At 49.3% G+C, this 25,979-nt stretch overlaps 1 protein-coding gene across 1 annotated transcript in view; it reads right to left on the bottom strand.

Moving 5' to 3' along the window:
* LOC147120805 (adenylate cyclase type 8-like) overlaps window positions 1-25,979 on the bottom strand; it is a 409,028-nt gene that overhangs the window by 39,363 nt on the left and 343,686 nt on the right. Inside the window, exon 11 of the mRNA XM_085977138.1 lies at window positions 15,340-15,432. Coding sequence (XP_085833264.1) covers window positions 15,340-15,432 — 93 coding nt within the window. The remainder of the gene's footprint in view (window positions 1-15,339; window positions 15,433-25,979) is intronic.

Below are 25,979 nucleotides of genomic sequence, written 5' to 3'. Positions count from 1 at the left end.
TATGTTTGAATAAAAAATCCTTATCCACTGAATGAAATTTTCCTTGAAACCAAATGCTTCCAAAACCTTCAATAAAAACTCATGAGAGACCCTATCAAAGGCTTTCTCTTGATCTATCTTTAATACATAAGCCTCCCTCCCACTCTCTTCCATGAGTTCTATCGTATCTCGGATTGAGACCACAGAATCCGCAATGTCCCGGCCTATGACTCCATAGGACTGAGAGGGCCAAACTATCTCCGGTAACACCTCCTTCAAACGGTTTGCCATAACCCTCGCCAAGATCTTATAATCCACATTTAATAGTGTGATGGGCCTCCAATTCGTCAGATCCCGTCTATCCCCTTTATTTTTATAAGCTAAGCTTATGATACCTCTCCTCATAGATGGGGCCAGGCCTCCCTCAATTTCAATTTCCTTAAAAACTCCTAAGAGCAATGGACTTAAAATCTCAAAAAATTCCTTATAAAATTCTGCACTTAGTCCATCGGACCCTGGGCTTTTCCCCCGCTTCATTCCACTTATTGCTACTTTTATTTCTGCTAATCCTACTTCTTTATCACACATGCCTCTCTCATCCTCCTTCAAACCCTTTTCAATAAAAGCAGTAACCCTCTCCATCTCCAAATTGGAAATGTCTTCTTTTGTATATAGCTCTTGATAAAAGCTGCTAGCTGCCTCCAAAATCTCCCCACTTTCATGAATAATCCTCTCCCCCACCTTCAATTCCTCAATTAACGATAATCTCTGTCGCCGCTTCTCTTGCTCTCGAAAATATCCAGTGCATCTTTCGCCCTCCAATGCATCTCTAGCCTTTGCACGGAGAATGGCCCCCTTGCATTTTTCCGCTTGCAGTAATTCCCATTCTTCCTTTAGCACCCGTAACTTAGTCTCAGCTCCCTTATCCCCTCCATCCACTGCTTTACAGACATCCATAAACCTTCTGTTTAAATTCTCTTCTCGATACCGGTTAGCTGCCACCCTCTTTTTCCCATAACGCACCGAAAATTTTTTAACCTCGTATTTAAAATTGTCCCACCAAACTCTTCTTTCTTTCAAGAACAAAAGTTCCCTCTGGGCATTCCTTATTATATTTAAAATCCCTTCTTTATAAGCACTTTCCTTCAGGTATTGATTGTTTAAAATCCACACCCCTGAATCGATCTTAATTCTGTTGTTCCTAATTCTAAGAACCAAAGCCGAGTGATCACTAAAAAATACTTTTTTATAAAAAATCTCCATCACCTCCGAACTTAACCCTTCCCGCATTAACACAAAATCTATTCGGCTCTGTTTTAAAACATCACCCACCCAACCTGCTCTGGAGAACTCCCTTTTTATGGGGTTCCGGTCCCTCCATAAGTCTCTCAAATTTAAATTTGCCATCATTTTGTAATCATCCCTCTGGAGTTATCCTCTTTAAAAGTCATCTGGACTGAAATGTCCATCCAAGATAAAAATACATTAAAATCCCCCACAATACAAGGATTTTCCACCTCTGCCACTTTAGTGAATAACCCCCGAAAAAACTCGCGTCGCTTCCCATGGTCGTTCGGTGCATAGATATTAAAAAGATCACAGTTAAAACCTTCCAATTTTACCCTTAGCCGTAAAAATCTTCCCTCAGTGTCCTTGTCTACCAAGGCAACATTCTCTTCTATGGACGGACTCACCAACACAGCCACCCCTCTACGGTTGTTGTTCGCACAACTTGCAAACACCTCTCCCTTCCAAACCTTCTGAACTCTTTCCAGAATATCCTCATCCCAAAAGGTTTCTTGCAGACACAACAAGTCCGTGCCTTTAAAACCCTGCAACAACTGCTGCAATTTCTTCTCACCCCTCAGACCGTTCACATTGATCGAGACCAATGTAATCATGGCTCCAAAGAAGGGAAGTATGCCCGATAATCTCCCCATCATTTAATCTCTGGCTCTTCCCTCCTCTCGTGCTCCTTCTCAACTTTTCGCCCAGCTGTTGCTTTTTCCTACAGCCTCCGGCTCTTTTTCCCCTCCTGTTTGACCCCTCCCTGCTGTCTCAGCCTCTTCCTTGCCTTACCTTTGGGCCCAGGGGCTGCCCTTTCTCCCTCCTTCTGCCCCTCACTAACCTTTCCCTTTCCACAAGATGCCACCCCATCCCCGACATCCATGTCTGTGTCCCCCTCTAATTCCTCACACTCAAGCTCTTCTGCAACCCCCTGTGCCTGCTCCCCGTCAGATACATAATCCTGCTCCCCGTCAGATACTTCATCTCCCATAGAGAGTCTTCCTGCTATCGCAGTTTCTCCCACTGTGCCGCCCCCTTCGACCACATCTCCACCTCTGACCCTTGCACTTTGTTCCCTCACTCCATGGGACAATGGCTCACCTAGATTGCTCCCTTCTAACATCTCCATCTCGCCGATCCCATTCTGCTGTCCCTTTAAGGCCTCTGCCTCCTGCACTCTCTCCCCGCCCTGCCCCCTCCCGCCCACCAAAATATCCAACTCCGCTCCTTTCCCCGGAGCACTCACATCCACCACACACCCCACTCCCGCCTCCGCTCCTTTCCCCGGAGCACTCACATCCACCACACACCCCACTCCCGCCTCCGCTCCTTTCCCCGGAGCACTCACATCCACCACACACCCCACTCCCGCCTCCACTCCTTTCCCCGGAGCACTCACATCCACCACACACCCCACTCCCGCCTCCACTCCTTTCCCCGGAGCACTCACATCCACCACACACCCCACTCCCGCCTCCACTCGCCCCGCCGACACCAGACTCCCCAGTGTAGTGTATGTACCCGTCTACCTTTAAGAGAACTATTGTATGTAACCGTCCACCTTTAAGAGAACTACTTTAGGTGTTGCACTACTTTGTTGGCTTCTGTATACTGTAATACCGACGGTGACCACACCGGTATATAAGTGCTGTGTCAGGATTTATTGGGCAGATTCGCCCTGACCTTCGAATAGTAAAGTCCTGTTTTAAGTTACTCTGGTAGTCTGTGTATTAATTAACTAAACAACCCACAGACTTTACAGTGGTGACGAGTCCGATCGTACCCTGCGGCAACAATACTTCCGAAGCAGTTAACGAGCGTCGAGAAGAGGCAACCGCCCTCGTCATTCTGCTGGGAGAAAACGCGAGTCTGCAGAGCTGGAAAGGAGGAAGAATTCAGAGACAAAGACTTCCATCAGCAACAGGCACTGATTGTCCCTTCTGCCACGGTGAGGAGTGAGCCGATCAGCACGAGAAGCAAGGCGGCCACGGTGACTGTGAGTAAGGGAAAAGTAAAAAGAATAACCGGAGGATAAGGGCGGTGCACTCGACCACGGTCGAGGGGGAAAGGAGCCAGACAGAAGTCGGGCCCAGAGGCGCTGAGACTGGGGCAGCGTGGAGCAAGGAAGCCGCGGTACAGACAGGCTGGGGACGCAACGGCGTCGTGAGACAGCTAGACCGCGACCGGCGAAAAAGGCCGGGCAGCGACCGAAGCCACAAAGTGCTGCGACCGGGAGCGTAGGCGCGGGAAGATATAAAAACTCAGCCGCAGCCGGGGAGGGAAGCACCGGACTGCGAGAGGGCTGGGAGGCGCGATTGGGAGCCGAGCGAGCGGGAGAGGCAGAGCCGACCAAGGGAGACTGAGCGAGAGCCAGTCCAGCGGCTGAAACTGTTCGCCGTCAACAGGGTGTGCCCAGCGCCGGTAGAGCCGAGCGAGCGGGAGAGAGACAGAGCCCGATCAAGGGGAACTGAGCGAGAGCCAGCCCAGCGGCTGAAACTGTTCACCGTCAACGGGGTGTACCCAGCGCCGGTTGCCCTGCCGAGAAAAGGGAAAGCACTGAAGCCGACGCGCAGGCTGTGAACCTGAAAGCCAGCGGCCGTCGCCCGTGGGGAAAGTGTACCCCTCCCGCCAGGGGAAGAAACGCGGGAAGCCGCCATTAGGCGGAGAAGAAGACAGAAGCGGGGAACCGCCATTGAAGTGGGCGGGGAGAGAAGATAAGCGCGGGAAACCGCCATTTTCGCGGGAACCACCATCTTGAAGAAAAAAGAAAAAGAAAATTTAAAGAAATAATCCGTGGTGTTATCAGGAAGAGAGGAAGATGCCTAAGCGTGGTAACATCAACGATTTTAATTCCGAGGTAGAAGACTGGGCCACGTATGTGCAACACATTGAGATCTATGGTGAGGCCAATAAAATAGAAGATGACAAAGCTATAACCTTGCTAAACTCGATGGGCGCGAAGACATACGGGCTCTTGAAGCATCTACTAGCACCAGCTAAACCGGCGGATCAGACTTTCGATGATATTGTTGCTGTCCTGAAGGATCATTTTAACCCCGCACCACTGATGTTAGTGGAACGATCCAAATTTTACGCGAGAACGCAACGGAAAGAGGAAAGCAACGCGGAGTACCTGATTGAACTGCGTAGGCTAGCGAAACACTGTCAGTTTAGGGAAAATCTGGCAGAGGCACTCAGAGACAAATTCGTGTGTGGAATGTCGAAGGAAGAAACACAAAAACGACTGCTCGAAGAGAACGATCTTACACTTGATAAGGCTGTCCTTATTGCTGCATCGAACGAAGCCGCAGCGAAAGGAACGGCGGAAATGCAGCTAAAGGCAGCGGCACTCAGTGTGCAGCAAATTACTTCGGGTACAACGAAATGCTATCGTTGTGGGAAGACAACACACGACCAGAACCAATGCTGGTTTAAAAACCAGGAATGTAGGAAATGTGGCAAGCTTGGTCACATAGCTAAGGTATGCCGGTCAGGAAAGAAGACCAACAATAATGAGTCACCACAAAAGAGGTACAGGAAGGTACATGAGGTGACTAGGAAGAGTCCGGAAGAACAGAATTCGGACTCACACTCCAACTGCAAGGAACTGGATAGTCTGAGAATTCACAATGTGAGTAATGAAGCTGACCGACAAGCTATCTGGATCACACTACAGATTGCAAAAGTCCAAGTGAAAATGGAAGTGGACACCGGATCGGCGTTGACGGTCATGAATAAGCATGATTATAAAAAGTTATTCAAGCATATTCCCCTACGGGATACGGAACTAGTATTGCAGACATACACGGGGCACAAAGTATACCCCATCGGAAAGATAGAAGTCAAGGTGAGATACAAGGACAAAGATCACCAAAGGGTGGACCTGTATGTGTTGCCTGAGGGAGGTCCACCACTTCTGGGACGGGAGTGGATCAGGAAAATAAAGATAGACTGGCATTCACTAAACACCATGACGGTAGATTCCGGAAAGGAAGATGTCAAACCTGAACGGTTGTCCAGAATATTGGACGAAGCTAAAGAGGTATTCCAGCAAGGACTGGGAACACTGCGAGGAATTAAAGCAAAGGTTAAGATTGCAGAACATGCAAGCCCAAAATTTTTCAAAGCCAGATCGGTACCTTACGCGATACAACCTGCTGTGGAGGCAGAACTGGAAGAACTTGAACGATCAGGGGTACTGTCAAAAGTGGACTGGAGTGAGTGGGCCACGCCCATTGTTCCCGTCATGAAGTCTTCACCAAGTAACAAGCCAGGGGGACCGGGAAAGGTCCGCATCTGCGGAGACTTCAAGATCACAGTGAATCCGGTGCTTCACACGGTACAATACCCGCTTCCGTGGATTGAAGACATCTTTGCTTCGTTGGCTGGAGGGAAACACTTCACCAAGATAGACCTGGCACAGGCATACTTACAAATGGAAGTCGAGGAAGAGTCGCGTCAGTACCTCACCATCAACACACACAGAGGCTTGTATCGTTATAATAGACTGGTTTTTGGGGTAGCTTCGGCTCCAGCAATTTGGCAGAGGGCCATGGAGCAGGTATTACAAGGAATTCCAAGCACGCAGTGTTACTTAGACGATATCCTGATTACGGGAGAAGACGAGGAAGAACACCTCACAAATTTGAAACTGGTGCTCACTAGGTTGAAGGAATATGGCCTTCGAGTTAATCGCAAGAAATGTGAGTTCTTCCAAAAACGGATCTCGTACTGCGGTCATGTCATTGACCGAGAGGGGCTGCACAAGTCACCTGACAAGATAGAAGCTGTCGTGAAGGCCCCCGCTCCGGAAAACGTATCACAGTTAAGATCATTCTTGGGGTTGATTAATTATTATCACAAGTTTCTGCCGAATCTATCCACGGTGCTGCATCCGCTGAATGCTCTGTTGCGGAAAGAAGTACCATGGAAGTGGAGTGAGGAATGTAAAAAGGCCTTTCGCAGAAGCAAGGCGTTGATTACCTCTGAAGAAGTGTTGGCTCATTTCAACCCAATGTTACCTCTTCGTCTAGCTTGTGATGCTTCCCCCTATGGAATTGGAGCAGTACTTTCACACAAGTTGCCAAATGGCTCGGAAAGGCCAGTGGCATTCGCGTCCCGATCATTGACCTCCGCGGAGCGAAATTATGCTCAAATAGATAGGGAGGCCCTCAACCTTGTGTGGGGCGTAAAGAAATTCAATCATTACCTGCAGGGCAAGAAGTTCACATTACTGACAGACCACCAGCCGTTGGTGTCCATATTCAACCCTAACAAGGCCGTTTCCACCATGACAGCGCAAAGGTTACAGAGGTGGTCCGTGTTACTTGGGGCACACCAATATGACATCGAATACAAAAGGTCCAAACAGCATGGAAATGCTGATGGGTTATCGCGCTTGCCATTGCCGATAGTAGAAGAAGCGACTACAGTGGACCCGGTAGAGGTGTTCCACTAATCCATAGTGGAATGTGTTGTGTATGTAACCTGTTCCACCTTAAGAGAGCTTAAGCCTGTTCCACCTTAAGAGATGTACTACTTTCTCAGGCTGCTGTAGACGTAATACCGGGGGTGAACACACCGGTATATAAGCACTGTGCAGTAATCTTGTATTCAGTGTAGTCCCTACCTCCAACCAGTAAAGACCTGTTGAGTTATACGTTTAAGTCTTTGTGTTAATTGTTCAATACAATACACATACTTAACACTGGCGACGAGTCAGGTTCTTACCCTGCGGCAGTTATTCCACGGCGGTTGAAGAGAGGTTTCAAACCTCACCACTCACCACCCCACTGGAAGCGACAGGCATTAGGACCCTGAAGCCTCCATCAGCTTGTGAACCGGAGTAGAAGACAGGACTGGGGAAGAGAGAGGTACAGGGCGATAGCGATCGGCAGATAAGGGCCGGGCCGCTTTGAAGTGAGGGGCGCAGCCGGGCCATCGATCGCATCCGCTGATAAGGGCCGGGCCGCTTTCAAGTGCGAGGCGCAGCCGGGCCATCGATCGAAATCCCTGATAAGGGCCGCACTCGGGTTGAAAGGCGCGGCGGCTGCAGAAGCTCAAGGTGCGAGAGCCGCGGTGCACAGCGCGGGCTATCGATCGCGGCGAAGATAAGGGCCGCACTCGGGGGCTGAAGGGAGACGGCGTCGGGGGACGGGTGAAGACCGCCAAGCGCGGGAAAACCGCCATTTTGTGGGCGGAGGACGACGGCAAGAGCGGGAAGCCGCCATCTTGGATAGCAGTAAAAAAAAAAAAAATCTGAGAAATTGCAAATCTGATAAAGTACTACAATGCCTAAACACGGGAATATTAGCAACTTTGATAGTGACATCGAAGATTGGGCCATATATGTTGAACGAGTTAAAAATTATTGTAATGCCAATAAAATTCGTGAGGCTGATAAAGCACTAACATTATTAAATTTAATGGGTGCGAAGACATACGGGCAATTGAAACACCTGTTATCACCAGATGAACCGGCGGATAAGACGTTCGATGAGATTGTTACTGTCCTGAAAGATCATCTAAACCCCACGCCGCTGATGCTAGCGGAATGATTTAAATTTTACGACAGAAGGCAGCTACAGCATGAAAGCAATGCTGAATATTTGCTGGAATTGCGTAAATTAGCGAAATATTGCCAGTTTCGAACGGGACTGACAGATGCACTACGAGACAAATTTGTGTGTGGTTTATTTAAACAGGATACACAAAAGCGACTGCTCGAGGAGAATGAGCTGATGCTTGAGAAGGCGGTCACTATGGCAGCAGCACACGAAGCCGCAGCGAGAGGCACGGCAGTAATGCAGCTACGGTCACCGGAGCTCAGTGCACACAAATTGGGTGTGAGTTCTGTTAAATGTTATCGTTGTGGAAAGACAACGCATGATCAGAACCAGTGTTGGTTTAAAAACCAAGAATGTAGAACTTGTGGTAGTCTTGGACATATAGCTAGAGTATGCAGGTCAGCGAAGAAGACCAGCAACAAGAAGTCACCGCAAGGGAAATACGTAAAGGTACACAAGGTGACCGAACAGGAGTCCGATTCAGACGCAAGCAGTATTGAACTGGCTAGCTTAAGGGTACTCAACGTTGGTAAGGGTGCAGACCTCCAGACAATTTGGGTTACTCTTCAGATAGAAGGAGTCCAAGTAAAAATGGAATTGGACACTGGATCGGCATTGTCGGTCGTGAATAAGAAAGATTACAGAAGGTTATTCCAACATATTCCCCTACAGGATACGGAGATTATATTGACAACCTACACGGGGCAGAGAGTGTACCCCATCGGGACAATAAAGGTTGCAGTGGCCAACAAGGGCGAAGGAAGTCAAATAATGGACTTATATGTGCTACCGGAGGGAGGTCCACCACTACTAGGCCGGGAGTGGTTTAGAAACATAAATATGGACTGGCATTCGCTAAAAGCCATAAAGAGTGAGAACTCGGTGCAGATAATCAGCCCAGACTCTAGAACTGATGATGGTAAGACCAACCCATGTGCAAAAGACAAAGTTTCAGCACAGAATTCCACTGAGCAACAACAACATAGTTTAACAGAGAATTCTGAGTCTGTCAAGTCTACTGATATGCACATTTTTGAGGGACACTGGGCTCGAACTCAACTCCATTTCAAACTACAACAGCAATTAGAACAAATGATTCACCGTTTTGAGCAAGAGATGAATGAAATAAAAAAGTTCTTTGTTACAGAGTGGGAGAATCTGGAAAGGCAACAGAAGCAACTGATGGAGAAAATGGAGCAGGAGCACACCAACCATCTGCGCGAGGAGGCCGAATGAATCAAAGCTGATTCAGGTTCTGAAGGTGCGTGCCATAATCTGGTGTCAGAAGAGTTAACGGTCAGCCAACTCCTTCATATGCTGAGGGACAAGACTCTGAAATGGGAAAAACTTGAACACGAGCTGCGATCTTCAAAGGAAAAGGGTTCGGAGCTCTCAAAAGTCATTGAGATGGCTGATGTGACGACACAGACTGAAACGACTGCAACAGAGCAGCCATTGGATGCCAAAAGTACGCTGACTCACGTCAATGTAGAACAACAGACCGCTGAAACAGCTGCTCCGGTAGAGGGACTGCATAGTCCGAGCAATCAATCTCCAAAGGAAGTTGAAGTATTAAAATCACAAATGAGGTCACTAGTAAACGACTTGCTGAAAGCCCAGAAAAAGCTGGATGCAGAGGTACACATGAAGAAGTCTCTTCAGGAAAGATGTCTGGATTTGGAACAAGAGCTGGCTAACGTCCAGCTGGGTATGGAGGAAATAGACGACCCTCTCGCTGGCCTAGCTCAGGACGACACCGAATATTACCATGACCTGTCGGACGACTCCGAATATTACGATGTCCTGTCCTGCCCAGCTTGTAACTTCGACCCCCAAAGTGCAGAAATCATGGAGGAGCACCAAAAGTCTACGGAACATCGGAAGAAGGTGGCTCTACTACGGGAAGTAAGAGAGATAGAGAAGGAACAGCAGTCGGATAGCGTCCAGTTGGGTAAGGAAGAAGTAGAAGGGCCTCTCGACCTGTTGAGTGATAGTGAATACTACGAGGATGTGGTATGCCCAAATTGTGATGGAAACTCCCAAAGTGCTGAAATCCGGAGGAAGCACTTAAGGTCTAAAGAACATAGAGAGTTGGTAGCATTACAGCTGTCCGCCGAGAAGATGGGAACGACAAAAGTTGTAAAAAGGCAGAAAAGAAAAAGAAGAGGCCGAAAATAATAATTGTTTAAAATATTGTTACTTCTACTACCTCCGGCCGAACACTACGAAAAGATGCTGTCTGGAACGAATTAAGATCAGAGACTGAATTTACGAACTGTTCCCACAGAGACTGAACCTGTAAACTGTTCCCACTAAGAGTATGTTGCAACTGTTCGTAGAGATTGAATCTGTGAACTGTTTTCCGCAGAGACTGAATCTGTGATATGTTACGTTAAACATGAAGTTATATATGTATATATGTTATTACGTTATGTTAAATGGGGGGGATGACTATAAAGCTAAGAAGGGAGGAGTGTTGTGCATGTAACCTGTTCCACCTTAAGAGAGCTTAAGCCTGTTCCACCTTAAGAGATGTACTACTTTCTCAGGCTGCTGTAGACGTAATACCGGGGGTGAACACACCGGTATATAAGCACTGTGCAGTAATCTTGTATTCAGTATAGTCCCTACCTCCAACCAGTAAAGACCTGTTGAGTTATACGTTTAAGTCTTTGTGTTAATTGTTCAATACAATACACATACTTAACAGAATGTCTACCAGTAACAAATTCGATGATCGAAAACGAAACAAGAAATGACCCGACTCTCTCACGAGTCTATGATTTAACGGTGGAGGGATGGCCAGCACAGGGCGAACCAACGCTGCCAGCATTTTCGCAGAGAAAAGAACAGCTGTCAGTGTGTCGAGGAACCCTGATGTGTGGATCTAGAGTGGTGATTCCACCCAAACGTCAACAGAAGGTGTTAAAGGAGCTGCACGAGGGACATCTGGGTGGAGTGAAAATGAAGAACCTAGCAAAAGCGTTTGTGTGGTGGCCAGGCATTGATGGGGACATCGAAGAAATCACTAAGAGCTGTCTAGGATGCCAGAAGGTCCAAAACGCGCCACCACAGGCTCCTCTGCATCCATGGGAGTGGCCCTCATCTCCTTGGCAAAGGGTACACATCGACTTTGCTGGTCCATTTATGGACTCAATGTTTCTAATAGCGGTGGATGCACACTCCAAGTGGCCGGAGGTAATAAAGATGTCCACCACCACCACGGAAAAAACCATCACAGTGTTAAGGACCATGTTTGCTAGGAATGGGCTGCCGGAACAGATCTGTTCTGATAATGGACCGCAATTTGTGTCCGAAGAATTCAAGAAATTCTTAAAGAGCAATGGGGTTAAGCACTACACGTCAGCCCCATACCATCCCGCCTCCAATGGATTGGCTGAAAGGTTTGTCCAGACCTTCAAGAAGGCCATAAAGGCCATGGGTAATGAAGCCATTAACTTACAACATAAGGTGGATAGCTTCTTGTTGGCGTACAGGAATGCAACACATGCGGTCACAAATCAAACTCCCGCCATGATGTTTTTTAATAGACGACTAAGATGCCGGCTGGATTTGCTTAAGCCAAACGTCAGAAGGGACGTAGAGAACCGACAATTCCAGGGCATGAATGAAAGGCCAACTAGATCTTTTCAGATAGGTCAACAAGTTTTGGCCCGGGACTACCGTACCGAGAAATGGCAGCCTGGAACTATTGGAAAAAGGCTAGGGCCGTTGATGTATACGGTGGACATTGGGGACAGTATAATAAGGCGCCATGTTGACCAGATCATAGGGTCAGCCACAAATGGCCAACCTACTCCACCACCTTACACGGTTAATGTTGAGACAGAGATACCCAGAACACCTACCTCCGATCTGGTAATACTGGAATCAGATGAACCTGACACTGTCCTTCAAGCCGAATCGACCTTGCCAGAAGCACCTACTACCCCGCCGGGAGTTACGACACCACCGAGGCGTTATCCGGACAGAGTCCGGAAACGTCCAGAGAGACTGAATCTGTGAACTGTCTTGCATAAAGTTGTATGTATGTTATAATGTATGTTTAATGGGGAATCAGTATGTTGTAAGCTAAAAAGGGAGGATTGTAGTGTATGTACCCGTCTACCTTTAAGAGAACTATTGTATGTAACCGTCCACCTTTAAGAGAACTACTTTATGTGTTGCACTACTTTGTTGGCTTCTGTATACTGTAATACCGACGGTGACCACACTGGTATATAAGTGCTGTGTCAGGATTTATTGGGCAGATTCGCCCTGACCTTCGAATAGTAAAGTCCTGTTTTAAGTTACTCTTGGAGTCTGTGTATTAATTAACTAAACAACCCACAGACTTTACACCCAGGGGGAGCCGAACTGCACAAAGGCTCGAGTCTGCACTCGACCCTTGCTGCCCGCTGTTGTCTTTGTTCCCCTCCATAGCAGTCGCCGTGTTTTCCGCCAATTCCAACTCCATCTCCGCTCCGCCAACCTCTGCCTCCTCCTGTGCTCCTTTTTCCTCCATTTTACCGGCTGTGTCCTCCGACTGCACCGCTCCTCCGGCCGTTCCACGCTCCTCCCCTGCTCCTTCTCCCATCTCATCGCTCATTTCGCTCCCTTCCGCCACACTCACAGCGGGCGGGGCCTTTACGACACACCCCACAGCTCTCCGCCTTGCAGCTCCGCGTGATATGTCCCGACTCACCACAATTGTAACAATACAAATCAGGGCAATGTCTCACGAGATGATCATGTCCCAAACAATAGTAACATACTTTTGCTTGATTGTCGTGCAGCACCCGAAAGTATTGTACTCCCTCCAGAGTCTCGAACTTCATACTATAAGGCAAAGACCTTACCCCCTCCGGGAATCGCACCTTGACATACCGGGTTCCGTCTGCCACCCTTGTTCCCGGGTAGTACCTCCTTTTGATTTCGGAACAGATTTTAATATCCCACGACTCCAATTTCTTGCTCAGCACTTCGTCCTCGATGTACACAGGCAAGTTCAAAAATGAAACCACCACCTCCTCAGAATACAGCAGGGTCACCTCCAAAAATTTCTCCCCAACTTTCAGACTGAGCAGCAGTCTCTCGACCTCCTCACGGCCACTCACCGTCACCTCAAATCCCACATTTGGTTTCGGACGGCATGCAAAACTGCTTCCTTCACCACAGTCCTCCTGAACCGCCTGGATTATATCCCAGGCTCGAATCTTCCTGTCTTCACATTTCACTACGACGGTATTTTCTTTACCGAACCTTCTGAGGTCCCGGCCCAAATCTTTGGGCCTTTTTGTTCCCCTACCCACCACAGTTTCTTCCCGCATCAAATTCCTCTCGAGAACATTTTCCTCCGAGGGGCCCGGCACTCCGGACCCCTCAGCAGCCATCTGGCTGTTCTTTGTGGGCCAAAAAGGCCCCAAAACCTGCAAACCACACCCCAAAACCCTCCACCAACTTTTTCCAAAACACCCTCCAACACCCAGCTGCAATTAGGCAACCAGTCACACCTGGCTCACCCCTAGCACCTCCCACCTAGAGAGTGCTGCCCACTGGGCCACAGCCGACTCATGAAATAAGGTGCCTAAACCTGGACACAATATTCTAACGAATGGCTATACAGGTTTAGTTTGACCTGTTTGAATGTGAACTCTGTGCCCCTTATTTATAAAATGTCGGATCCCATTTGCTGTCTGAATAAGTTGATCAGTTGACCCTCTCACTGTGTCTCTGAACCCTATGGCGCTCTGCTCCTCGATTCCTTTTAAAGGTTAAACTGAAGAGGGAAAAATATATTGGCCCAGAATTCAGTGCAAGGGTGATATTGGTGCCGAATACCATCATTTAGACCGGGAACCTCTCCCGGCGAATTTACACCAGAAGTTGCTGGAAAATTTATTTGAAAATCTGCGAATCAGAAGATGTGCGATCAATGGCCAATGTATTGATCAAGCTGCTAATTGTGCATCCGACCACTCCAAAACCTGGAAACAGTTATAATAATATTTCTAATATTGTTTGTATTTTCAGAGGAGCCCAGTTGGACGAGTACCTGATTAATGAAAACAATGATTGACGTGTGCGGTCTTTTAATTTCAGCTAATCTCCAGCCTGTGCCTTGGCTCGTCTGACCTGCTCTTTAAGGGCAGCACAGAAGTGACGATCGGTGATCAGGTTTTTCTTGGATTCATGGGGTCATAAATGTATCTCACGCTGGATTAGGCTACTCCAGTCGACATCTGTGCATTGATTAAGGGAGAGACATTGCTTCGACCGTTTCCCAATAATGTTCATCGCATGCTAATTGGGGTCAATAGACAAGAGTGTGCATGGCCTGTGTCGATCTCCGCACAGACTCCCAAACCCTGGGAAGTAAAACCACCTGTGTCCCTAAACCAGACCACTGCTGGCTCTGCAGCACCATCAGTCTTCAATTGGATTGAGGAACGGCTTAAACACAGCAAATTTGCAATTGGTGTTGATTTTAAACGGTGTCGGGGCTATAATTACCGTCTAGCTGATCTCAGCGATGGTGACGGCAGAGTACCAGGAGATTATGGCGTGGTGTAAATAATGGCGTCATTTCCTAGGACTGGAATAATGGTGGACACTGCAAATATACCATTACCCTGGCTCAGCTTTTCAGCAAAGTCTGGGCCAGTATGTTAAGAAACAATTGTTTTAATATTTTGAAATAAGACATAAATTGATTACAAAGCAAGCATTTGTTACAAGGAGTGTGCTGCCCAACGTGTGCTGTCCAACGTGTGCTGTCCAACGTGTGGTGTCCAACGTGTGTTGCCCAACGTGTGCTGCCCAACGTGTGCTGTCCAACGTGTGCGGGCCAACGTGTGCTGTCCAACGTGTGCTGTCCAACGTGTGGTGTCCAACGTGTGCTGTCCAACATGTGCTGCCCAACGTGTGCTGCCCAACGTGTGCTGCCCAACGTGTGCTGCCCAACGTGTGCTGTCCAACGTGTGCTGTCCAACGTGTGCTGCCCAACGTGTGCTGCCCAACGTGTGCTGTCCAACGTGTGCTGCCCAACGTGTGCTGCCCAACGTGTGCTGCCCAACGTGTGCTGTCTAACGTGTGCTGTCCAACGTGTGTTGCCCAACGTGTGCTGCCCAACATGTGCTGCCCAACGTGTGCTGTCTAACGTGTGCTGTCCAACGTGTGCTGTCCAACGCGTGCTGCCCAACGTGTGCTGCCCAACGTGTGCTGCCCAACGTGTGCTGGCCAACGTGTGCTGGCCAACGTGTGCGGGCCAACGTGTGCTGTCCAACGTGTGCTGCCCAACGTGTGCTGCCCAACGTGTGCTGTCCAACGTGTGCTGTCCAACGTGTGCTGCCCAACGTGTGCTGCCCAACGTGTGCTGTCCAACGTGTGCTGCCCAACGTGTGCTGTCCAACGTGTGCTGTCCAACGTGTGCTGCCCAACATGTGCTGTCCAACATGCATTTTACCAGGTGTGCTACAGAAGAGCCAAGCGGTGGGTGCAGGAATACCTTGTGTTGTGCAGTCAGCCCAGACACTGCCATGTACGTACTCCCAATGGTCTTGATCTTTTCAATTTTCACAAAACGTTCATCACCCAGCAGCTAGATAAAGAAAGACAGACTTGCATTTATATAGCGCCTTTCATGACCACAGGACGTCTCAAAGCACTTTACAGTTAATGAAGAACTTTTTGAAATGTAGTCACTGTTGTAATGTAGGAAACACGGCAGCCAATTTGCACACAGCAAGCTCCCACAAACAGCAACGTGATAATGACCAGATAATCTGTTTTTAGTGATGTTGATTGAGGGATTGGCCGCAGGACACCAGGGATAACTCCCCTGCTCTTCTTCGAAATAATGCCATGGGATCGTTTACATCCACCTGAGAGCGCAGACTAACGTCTCAGTTCAACATCTCATCCGAAAGACGGCACCTCCGACAATGCAGCACTCCCTCAGTACTGCACCTCCGACAGTGCAGCACTCCCTCAGTACTGCCCCTCTGACAGCGCAGCACTCCCTCAGTACTGCCCCTCTGACAGTGCAGCACTCCCTCAGCACTGCCCCTCTGACAATGCAGCACTCCCTCAGTACTGCCCCTCTGACAATGCAGCACTCCCTCAGCACTGCCCCTCTGACAGTGCAGCGCTCCCTCAGTACTGACCCTCCGACAGTGCAGCACTCCCTCAGTACTGTCCCTCCGACAGTGCAGCACTCCCTCAGCACTGCCCCTCTGACAGTGCAGCACTCCCTCAGTACTGTCCCTCCGACAGGGCAGCACTCCCTCAGTACTGACCCTCCGACAGTGCAGCACTCCCTCAGTACTGACCCTCCGACAGTGCAGCACTCCCTCAGTACTGTCCCTCCGACAGGGCAGCACTCCCTCAGTACTGCCCCTCTGACAATGCAGCGCTCCCTCAGTACTGCCCCTCCGACAGTGCAGCACTCCTTCAGTACTGACCCTCCGACAATGCAGCACTCCCTCAGTACTGCCCCTCTGACAATGCAGCACTCCCTCAGTACTGCCCCTCTGACAGTGCAGCGCTCCCTCAGTACAGGTACTGCCCCTCCGACAGTGCAGCACTCCCTCAGTACTGACCCTCCGACAATGCAGCACTCCCTCAGTACTGCTCCTCCGACAGTGCAGCACTCCCTCAGCACTGTCCCTCTGACAATGCAGCACTCCCTCAGTACTGCCCCTCTGACAGTGCCGCACTCCCTCAGTACTGCCCCTCCGAAAGTGCAGCGCTCCCTCAGAACCGCAATGGAGTGTCAGAATAAATTTTTGTGTTCAAGTCTCTTAAATAATACAAGGTCTTATAGGGATGGCAGTACAGGTGGTGCCGCAACTGCAGCATGTGGGAGTTTGTGGAGAGCATTGTGATCCCGGACAACCATGTTTGCAGTAAGTGCCTGCATCTTGAGGAACTCAGAGTTGTTGAGCTGGAGTCTGAGGTGCAGACATTGCGGGGCATCAGGGATGGGGACAGTTACCTGGACGCTTTGATCCAGGAGGCAGTCACACCCCTTAGGTTAGGTATTGGTACAGGTCTGGTTAGTGGTCAGGGACAGGAGGGTGTGACTGCAACTCAGGCAGGTAAGGGGAGCCCAGGTGCAGTGCTGGAGGAGCCTCAGCCTTTGCCCTTGTCCAACAGGCATGAGGATCTTGTTGCCTGTGTGGATGAGGGAAAAGCCTGCAGGATGGATGAGCAAACTGACCACGGCACCATGGTACAGGAGGCCATTCAAGTGGGGGGAGTGAAAGGGAATGTAGGTGTGGTAGGGGACGGTATAGTCAGGGAGATAGATACTGTTCGCGACCGGGTGTTCCAAAGGTTGTGTTACCAGGGTTAAGGATATCTCCTTGTAGCTGGAGAAGAACTTGTAGTGGGAGGGGGAGGATCCAGTTGTCATGGTCCATGTAGGAACCAATGACATAGGTAGAACTGGGAATGAGGTTCTGCTGAGAGAGTTTGAGGAGTTGAGGTCCAAATTAAAAAGCAGAACCTCAAAGGTAATCATCTCTGGATTGTTACCTGAGCCACGCACCAATTGGCACAGGGACAAACAGATTAGAGGTTTAAAAGCGTGGCTCAAAGAGTGGTGTGGGAGGAAGGGGTTTCAGTTCATGGGGCACTGGCACCAGTACTGGGGAAAGAGGGAGCTGTTCCGTTGGGAACAGTGTCCTGGCGAATCTAATAACTAGGGCAGTAGACAGGGCTTTAAACTAATGAAGGAGGGGGGTGGGAGGATTCAGGAAAGAGTAAATTTAAAAGCAGCGAGAGAAATGTCAAAGCTCTCAAGCAGAGCAGACTTCTGGGTAAAAATAAGCAGAGTGGGTCAGGAAGGGACAGAGAGAGTAACAAAGGTCATAGGGCATCGGTGACTAAAGTGACATCAGCGAAAAATAGAAATAAGTCAAAGCTAAAGGCACCATATCTGAATGTGCGAAGCATTCGCAACAAAATAGATGAATTAATAGCGCAGATAGAAATGAACAGGTTTGATCTAATAGCCATAACGGAGACGGGGTTGCAATTTGACCCCGGTTGGGAACTAAATATTTCAGGATACTTAACTTTTAGAAGAGATAGGCAAAATGGAAAAGGAGGAGGGGTAGCCCTGATAATAAAGGATGGGATAAAGACAGTAGAGAGAACGGATCTTAGCTCCGAAAATCAATCAGTTTGGGTGGAGCCAAGAAACAGCAAGGGGCAGGAAACATTGGTGGGAGTTGTTTATAGGCCCCCAAATAGTAGTTGTAATGTAGGGCAGAGTATAAATCAGGAAATTAGAGGCACATGTAACAAGGGTAATACAGTGATCAAGGGGGACTTTAATCTACATATAGACTGGGCAAACCAAATTTGCAGTAATAGTGTGGAGGACGAGTTCATGGAATGTATGCAAGATAGTTTTCTAGATCAATATGTTGAGGAACTAACTGGGGAACAGGCTATTTTAGATCTAGTATTGTACAATGAGAAAGGGTTAATTAATAACCTTGTAGTAAAGGGGCCTTTAGGGAAGAGTGACCATAATATGATAGAATTTTATATTGAGTTTGAAAGTGATTTAGTTAAATCCGCACCTAGGGTCTTAAATCTAAACAAAGCAAACTACGTAGGTATGAGGGGCGAGTTGGCTAAAGTAGATTGGGAAACTACATTAAAAGGCATGACGGTAGACAAGCAATGGCTATCATTTAAATAATTAATACACAATTTACAACAAATATACATTCCTTTAAGGCACAAAAACCCCACAGGAAAAGTGGTCCAACCGTGGCTTACAAGAGAAGTTAGAGATAGTATTAAATCAAAGGAAGAGGCTTATAATGCTGACAAAAAGAGTAGCAAGCCTGAGGATTGGGAGGATTTTAGAATTCAGCAAAGGAGGACCAAGAAATTGATAAAGAAAGGGAAAATAGAATACGTGAGTAAATTAGCAAGAGACATAAAAACAGACAGTAAATGTTTCTATAGGTATGTAAATAGGAAGAGATTAGTGAAAGTAAATGTGGGCCCATTAGAGGCTGAGACAGGAGAAATTATAATGGGCATTAAGGAAATGGCAGGGGCATTAAACAAATACGTTGTATCTGTCTTCACGGTAGAAGACATAAAAAACATTCCGGAAATAGTGGACAACTATGTGTCTAGAGAGAATGAGGAACTTAAAGAAATCAGTATAAGTAAAGACATAGTACTGGAGAAATTAATGGGACTAAGTGGCGACAAATCCCCTGGACCTGACGACCTTCATCCTAGGGTTTTAAAAGAGGTAGCTGCAGAGATAGTGGATACACTGGAATTAATCTTCCAGAATTCACTAGATTTGAGAACAGTCCCCAAAGACTTGAAGGTACCAAACATAACTTCACTATTTAAGAAAGGAGGAAGAGAAAAAATGGGGAACTATTGGCCAGTTAGCCTGATATCAGTAGTAGGTGAAATACTAGAATCTATTATTAGGGAAGTGGTAACAGGGTATTTAGAAAATCATAATATGATTGGGGAGAGTCAACATGGTTTTATGAAAGGGAAATTGTGTTTGACGAATCTGTTAGAGTTTTTTAAAGATGTAACTAGTAGGATGGATAAGGGGGAACCAGTGGCTGTGGTGTATTTGGATTTTCAAAAGGCATTCAATTAGGTGCCACACAAGAGGTTATTGCACAAAATGAGGATTCATGGGATTGGGGGTAATGTATTAGCATGGATTGAGGATTGATTAGCGGACAGAAAACAGAGAGTAGGAATAAATGGGACTTTTTCAGGTTGGCGGGCGGTAACTAGACAGGTACCGCAAGGATCAGTGCTGGGGCCTCAGCTATTTACAATCTATGTCAATGACCTAGATGAAGGGACTGAGTGCAACGTATCCAAGTTTGCTGATGATACAAAGCTAGGTGGTAAAGTAAGCTGTGAGGAGAACACAAAGGGCCAGATTTTCAGTGTGCCGTGAGGTGGGCATTCAGGCGTGCGGGGGGCAAAAATCCCGAATTCGGGGGTCCCGGCACCATCCCGCCCAAAACCCGCCTCCATGTAAGTTTCAAAGGAGGCGGGTACCCGCCCCGCACTGGGACCCGCCGACCCGAGGCGGGAAGGGATTAGTGCCAATTAACTGCCTGTTAACAGGTAGTTAACAGGCAGTTTTTAGCCTAATCCCTATTTTGAGGGGTGTCGTGTGGGATTCCCGACGGCTCCAAACCACGCCAGGTTAGAGCAGGCGGGCCGTCGGGTTGAAGGACTTGGAGGGGTCGCGATGTCGGTGTTCAGGTGAGTGATGGGTGCATGAGTGCAAAGGTAAGTGTGTTTGGTGTGTCTAAAGTGTGTAAAGAGGTTTAAATTACCTGTACTTACCTTAACAGCCTTTCTTCCTCTAGGCGTCGGGAGTCCTACACTCAGCCGGCACTGAACGCTGAATGGCTGCGATCTGTCAAAAGTGACAGCCTTCAGCTTTCAGTGCCGGTGAGAGTTCTAACTGAGTCTGCGTAGAAGGACTCAGGTTAGAAGTCAGACTGTCAGAGTTTGACAGCTTCAAACAGCTGTGAAACACTGATATTTCATGTCAAAAACTCTTGACAGATGAAATTGCCGTCTGTGACGTCACCTGTTGCCGGGTGGCCGTTAATTGGCCTGCTGAGCCCGCTGGGTGGGCTCAACAAGGTCAATCAAGGGAAAATAGCGTTGATTGGCCGGCCGTCAATGGAGGCGGGACTACAACCCGAAAGTTGTAGTCCCGCCTCCTTCCCAACTGCTAAATGAAAATCCAGCCCAAAGTGTCTGCAGAGAGATATAGACAGGTTGACTGAGTGGGCAAGAACATGGCAAATGGAATACAATGTGGGGAAGTGTGAAGTTATCCACTTTGGTAGGAAAATCAAAAACATAATTTTAGAACCAGGGGTCACAGTCTCAGAATAAGGGGTCGGCCATTTAGGACTGAGATGAGGAGAAATTTCTTCACTCCGAGGGTGGTGAATCTTTGGAATTCTCTACCCCAGAGGACTGTGGAGGCTCAGTCATTGGGTATATTCAAGTCAGAGATCGATAGATTTTTGGGATCTAAGGGAATTAATCGATATGGGGATAGTGCGAGAAGGTAGAGTTGAGGCAGAAGATCAGCCGTGATTTTGATGAATGGAGGAGCAGGCTCGAGGGGCCGAATGGCCGACTCCAGCTCTTATTCCTTATGTTCTTATATTAAGAGCTGTTCCACTGCTATGGCAGAGGTGGAAACCTGATTGGAGAGGCTCAAACTTGGAGGTGTGGGAAAGATAGGCATGGATTTTGGAGGTGACAACACGTTCAAGGACTTGGGAGAGGAAAGGGAGATTGGAGGTGGTATGATAACTTGCAAGGACAGAGGTATCAACATAAGAACATAAGAAGAGCAGGAGTCGGCCATTCGGCCCCTTGAGCCTGCTCCGCCATTCAATGAGATCACGGCTGATCTTCGACCTCAACTTTCCCACCCGATCTCCATATCCCTCGATTCCCCTAGAGTCTAAAAATCTATCGATCTCAGCCTTGAATATTCTCAACGACTCAGCATTCACAGCCCTCTGGGCAGAGAATTCCAAAGATTCACAACCCTCTGAGTGAAGAAATTCCTCCTCATCTCAGTCTTAAATGGCCGACCCTTTATCCTGAGACTATGCCCCCTAGTTCTAGACTCTCCAGCCAGGGGAAACAACCGATCAGCATCTACCCTGTCAATCCCCCTCAGAATCTTGTATGTTTCAATGAGATCACCTCTCATTCTGCTAAACCCCAGAGAGTATCGGCCCATTCTACACAATCTCTCATCATAGGACAACCCTCTCATCCCAGGAATCAATCTAGTGAACCTTCGTTGCACCGCCTCCAAGGCAAGTATATCCTTCCTTAGATAAGGAGACCAGAACTGTGCCCAGTACTCCAGGTGTGGTCTCACCAAGGCCCTGTACAATTGTAGCAAGACTTCCTTACTCTTATACTCCAACCCCCTTGCAATAAAGGCCAACATGCCATTTGCCTTCCTTATTGCTTGCTGTACCTGCATGCTAGCTTTCTGTGTTTCTTGCACGAGGACACCCAAATCTCTCTGAACACCAACATTTGAAAGTTTCTCACCATTTAAAAAATATTCTGTTTTTCTATTCTTCCTACCAAAGTGAATAACCTCACATTCCCCTACATTATACTTGTGGTAAACCACTGTTGTTGTTGTTGTTGTTACACACTGTTGTACCTATGCATGCCTCAACATGTCTCGGCTGGCTCCACCCACACAGGCCCAGGTATAAAGGTGATTGACCTGCAGCCCCCTGCCTTTCTTGGAACCCAGTCAACCACGAAAGGCATGCTCTATTCTTTGCTAATAAAAGCCTTTAGTTACTCTCTTAACTCTCAGTCTTTTATGAGTAATTGATAGCGCATCAATTTTATTAGCAAAAACAAAATGTCGACATTTGCTGAACAGCAGGCTGCTGCACCAAACGCTGAACAGCAGGAGCTGCTGCACCAAACACTGAACAACAGGAGCTGCTGCACCAAATGCTGAACAGCAGGAGCTGCTGCACCAAATGCTGAACAGCAGGAGCTGCTGCACCAAACGCTGAACAGCAGGAGCTGCTGCACCGAACGCTGAACAGCAGGAGCTGCTGCACCAAACGCTGAACAGCAGGCTGCTGCACCAAACGCTGAACAGCAGGAGCTGCACCAAACGCTGAACAGCAGGAGCTGCTGCACCAAACACTGAACAGCAGGAGCTGCTGCACCAAACGCTGAACAGCAGGCTGCTGCACCAAATGCTGAACAGCAGGCTGCTGCACCAAATGCTGAACAGCAGGAGCTGCTGCACCAAACGCTGAGCAACAGGAGCTGCTGCACCAAACGCTGAACAGCAGGAGCTGCTGCACTGAACGCTGAACAGCAGGCTGCTGCACCAAACACTGAACAGCAGGAGCTGCTGCACCAAACGCTGAGCAACAGGAGCTGCTGCACCAAACACTGAACAGCAGGAGCTGCTGCACCGAACGCTGAACAGCAGGCTGCTGCACCAAACACTGAACAGCAGGAGCTGCTGCACCAAACGCTGAGCAACAGGAGCTGCTGCACCAAACACTGAACAGCAGGAGCTGCTGCACCGAACGCTGAACAGCAGGCTGCTGCACCAAACACTGAACAGCAGGAGCTGCTGCACCAAACGCTGAGCAACAGGAGCTGCTGCACCAAACACTGAACAGCAGGAGCTGCTGCACCAAACGCTGAGCAACAGGAGCTGCTGCACCAAACGCTGAACAGCAGGAGCTGCTGCACCGAACGCTGAACAGCAGGCTGCTGCACCAAACACTGAACAGCAGGAGCTGCTGCACCAAACGCTGAGCAACAGGAGCTGCTGCACCAAACACTGAACAGCAGGAGCTGCTGCACCAAACACTGAACAGCAGGAGCTGCTGCACCAAACGCTGAACAGCAGGAGCTGCTGCACCAAACACTGAACAACAGGAGCTGCTGCACCAAACACTGAACAGCAGGAGCTGCTGCACCAAACGCTGAGCAGCAGGAGCTGCTGCACCAAACACTGAACAGCAGGAGCTGCTGCACCAAACACTGAGCAACAGGCTGCTGCACCAAACACTGAACAACAGGAGCTGCTGCACCAAACGCTGAACAGCAGGAGCTGCTGCACCAAACGCTGAGCAACAGGCTGCTGCACCAAACACTGAACAGCAGGCTGCTGCACCAAACGCTGAACAGCAGGAGCTGCTGCACCAAACGCTGAGCAGCAGGAGCTGCTGCGAGCCCTCAGACCAACATGCCTGGACCTAGACCCCCAAGAGGCGGGTTCGGCTACCAAATTCGCGCATTGGCTGCGTTGCTTCGAGGCCTACCTGCAAGCCTCAACTGTGACCCTGGACGAAAACAAGTTGGAAATCCTGGCCTCAAAGGTGAGCCACCAAGTTCATACAATAATCCAGGACGCGACGACCTACGCGGCGGCTATCGGTCTGCTAAAAGGGCAATACGCACGCCCGGTAAATACGGTCTATGCCAGGCACCTCTTAAGATCCCGCAGACAGCAGCCCGGGGAATCGGTGGAGGCCTTCCTACGGGCACTACGGATACTCGGCCGAGACTGCGATTGCAAAGAAGTATCAGCCGCAGCACACACGGAGGGACTGATCCGAGATGCTTTCGTTGCGGGTCTAAGGTCCGACTACTCCCGGCAGAGACTGTTGGAAAAGGGAGAAATGGACCTGAGAAAGGCAGTGTCCCTCGCGCTCTCGCTCGACGCGGCCCACAGGAATATGGACGCCTTCTCCCCTAACCGCTCCGCAACGTGGACGCCACAACCTTGGGTCATGGGACCGCCACCTTCAACTGCTGCTGCGATGTCCAAGGCACAGAAATGTTATTTTTGTGGCCAGGCAAAACACCCCAGAGCACGCTGCCCGGCGAGAAACACTACCTGCTCCGGCTGCGGGAAGAAAGGACACTATGTCAGCGCCTGCAAAGGTAAAACTGCTAACGCCAGCAGCGCCGCGTGCGAACCGTGGGGGCAGCCATCTTGTCCGCCATCTTGGACTCCCCCAGCCACGTGGGGATCGGGACCATGGGCGCCGCCATTTTGTCCGCCATCTCGGACGTCTCCAACTTCAACCACGGGGGACCCGGACTCAACCACCGCCTCATCTGATGACCACATCGACTCGCTCGACCATACGCTGGCCTCCGTGACGCTGGACCAATCTCTCCCTCATCAACTGTCCAGGTCCATGATGGACATTAAGGTAAACGGCCGCGCCACTACCTGCCTTTTTGACAGCGGGAGCACGGAAAGCTTTATCCACCCCGACACGGTGCGCAGTTACTCTCTCCCGGTCCTGCCGACGCGCCATCGGATCTCTTTGGCTTCCAAAGCCCAGTCAGCGGACGTCGGTGGCTACTGTGTAGTGACCCTTTCAGTAAGGGGCACAGAATACAAAAATTTTAAACTCCTGGTCCTGCCCCATCTTTGCGCTGCCGTTCTACTGGGGTTGGATTTTCAGTGCAACCTTAAGAGTGTCACATTAGCGTACGACGGACCCCTCCCCCCACTCACAGTCTGCAGCCAGCAGCTTTTAAATCGCCCGCCGCGCACCATTTGCAGCCTCTCCACCCTTAAAGTCCCCCCCCGCTCCTTGTTCGCTAACTTCACCCGCGACTGTAAGCCCATCGCTACCAAAAGCAGGCATTACAGTGCCGGGGATAGGAGCTTCATTAAATCCGAGGTAGCAAGACTCCTGAAGGAAGGGATTATTGAAAGTAGCACCAGCCCATGGCGAGCACAAGTGGTGGTAGTGAAGAGTGGTGAAAAACAGCGCCTAGTTATTGACTACAGCCAGACGATCAATCGCTACACCCAGCTAGATGCATACCCACTCCCCCGCATATCTGACATGGTCAATCAGATAGCACAATACCGGGTGTTCTCGACGATTGATCTGAAGTCGGCATACCACCAGCTCCCCATCAGGGCTGAGGACCGCCAGTACACAGCTTTTGAAGCTGACGGTCGTCTCTACCACTTCCTCAGAGTTCCCTTCGGCGTCACCAACAGGGTTTCAGTCTTCCAACGGGAGATGGACCGGATGGTCGACCAGAACGCGCTCCAGGCCACTTTCCCCTATCTAGACAACGTCACCATCAGCGGCCGCGACCAGCAGGACCATGATGTTAATCTAGAGAAATTCCTCCGTACGGCCCAGCGGCTGAACCTAACATACAACAAGGACAAATGTATGTTTCGTACCAAGCGCCTTGCCATTCTTGGCTGTGTAGTGGAGAACGGAGTCATCGGCCCCGACCCCGACAGGATGCGCCCCCTTATGGAGCTCCCCCTCCCCCACTGCCAAAAAGCACTGAAGAGATGCCTAGGGTTTTTCTCGTACTATGCTCAGTGGGTGCCGAACTATGCGGACAAAGCCAGACCCCTCATCAAGTCCACCTCCTTCCCCCTGACAGCAGAGGCCTGTGCAGCCTTCACTCTCATAAAAGGAGATATTGCGAAGGCCACAATGCACGCAGTGGATGAGTCCATCCCTTTCCAAGTGGAGAGCGACGCTTCCGACTTTGCCCTAGCTGCAACCCTTAACCAGGCGGGGAGACCTGTGG

This window comes from Somniosus microcephalus, chromosome 3, assembly GCF_052327205.1.
Source record: "Somniosus microcephalus isolate GS21.2 chromosome 3, FLI_Smic_1.0, whole genome shotgun sequence".
Lineage (NCBI taxonomy): Eukaryota > Metazoa > Chordata > Chondrichthyes > Squaliformes > Somniosidae > Somniosus > Somniosus microcephalus.
The sequence above is the reverse complement of the archived record's forward strand: the minus strand, read 5'-3'. Positions and strand labels throughout refer to the sequence as shown.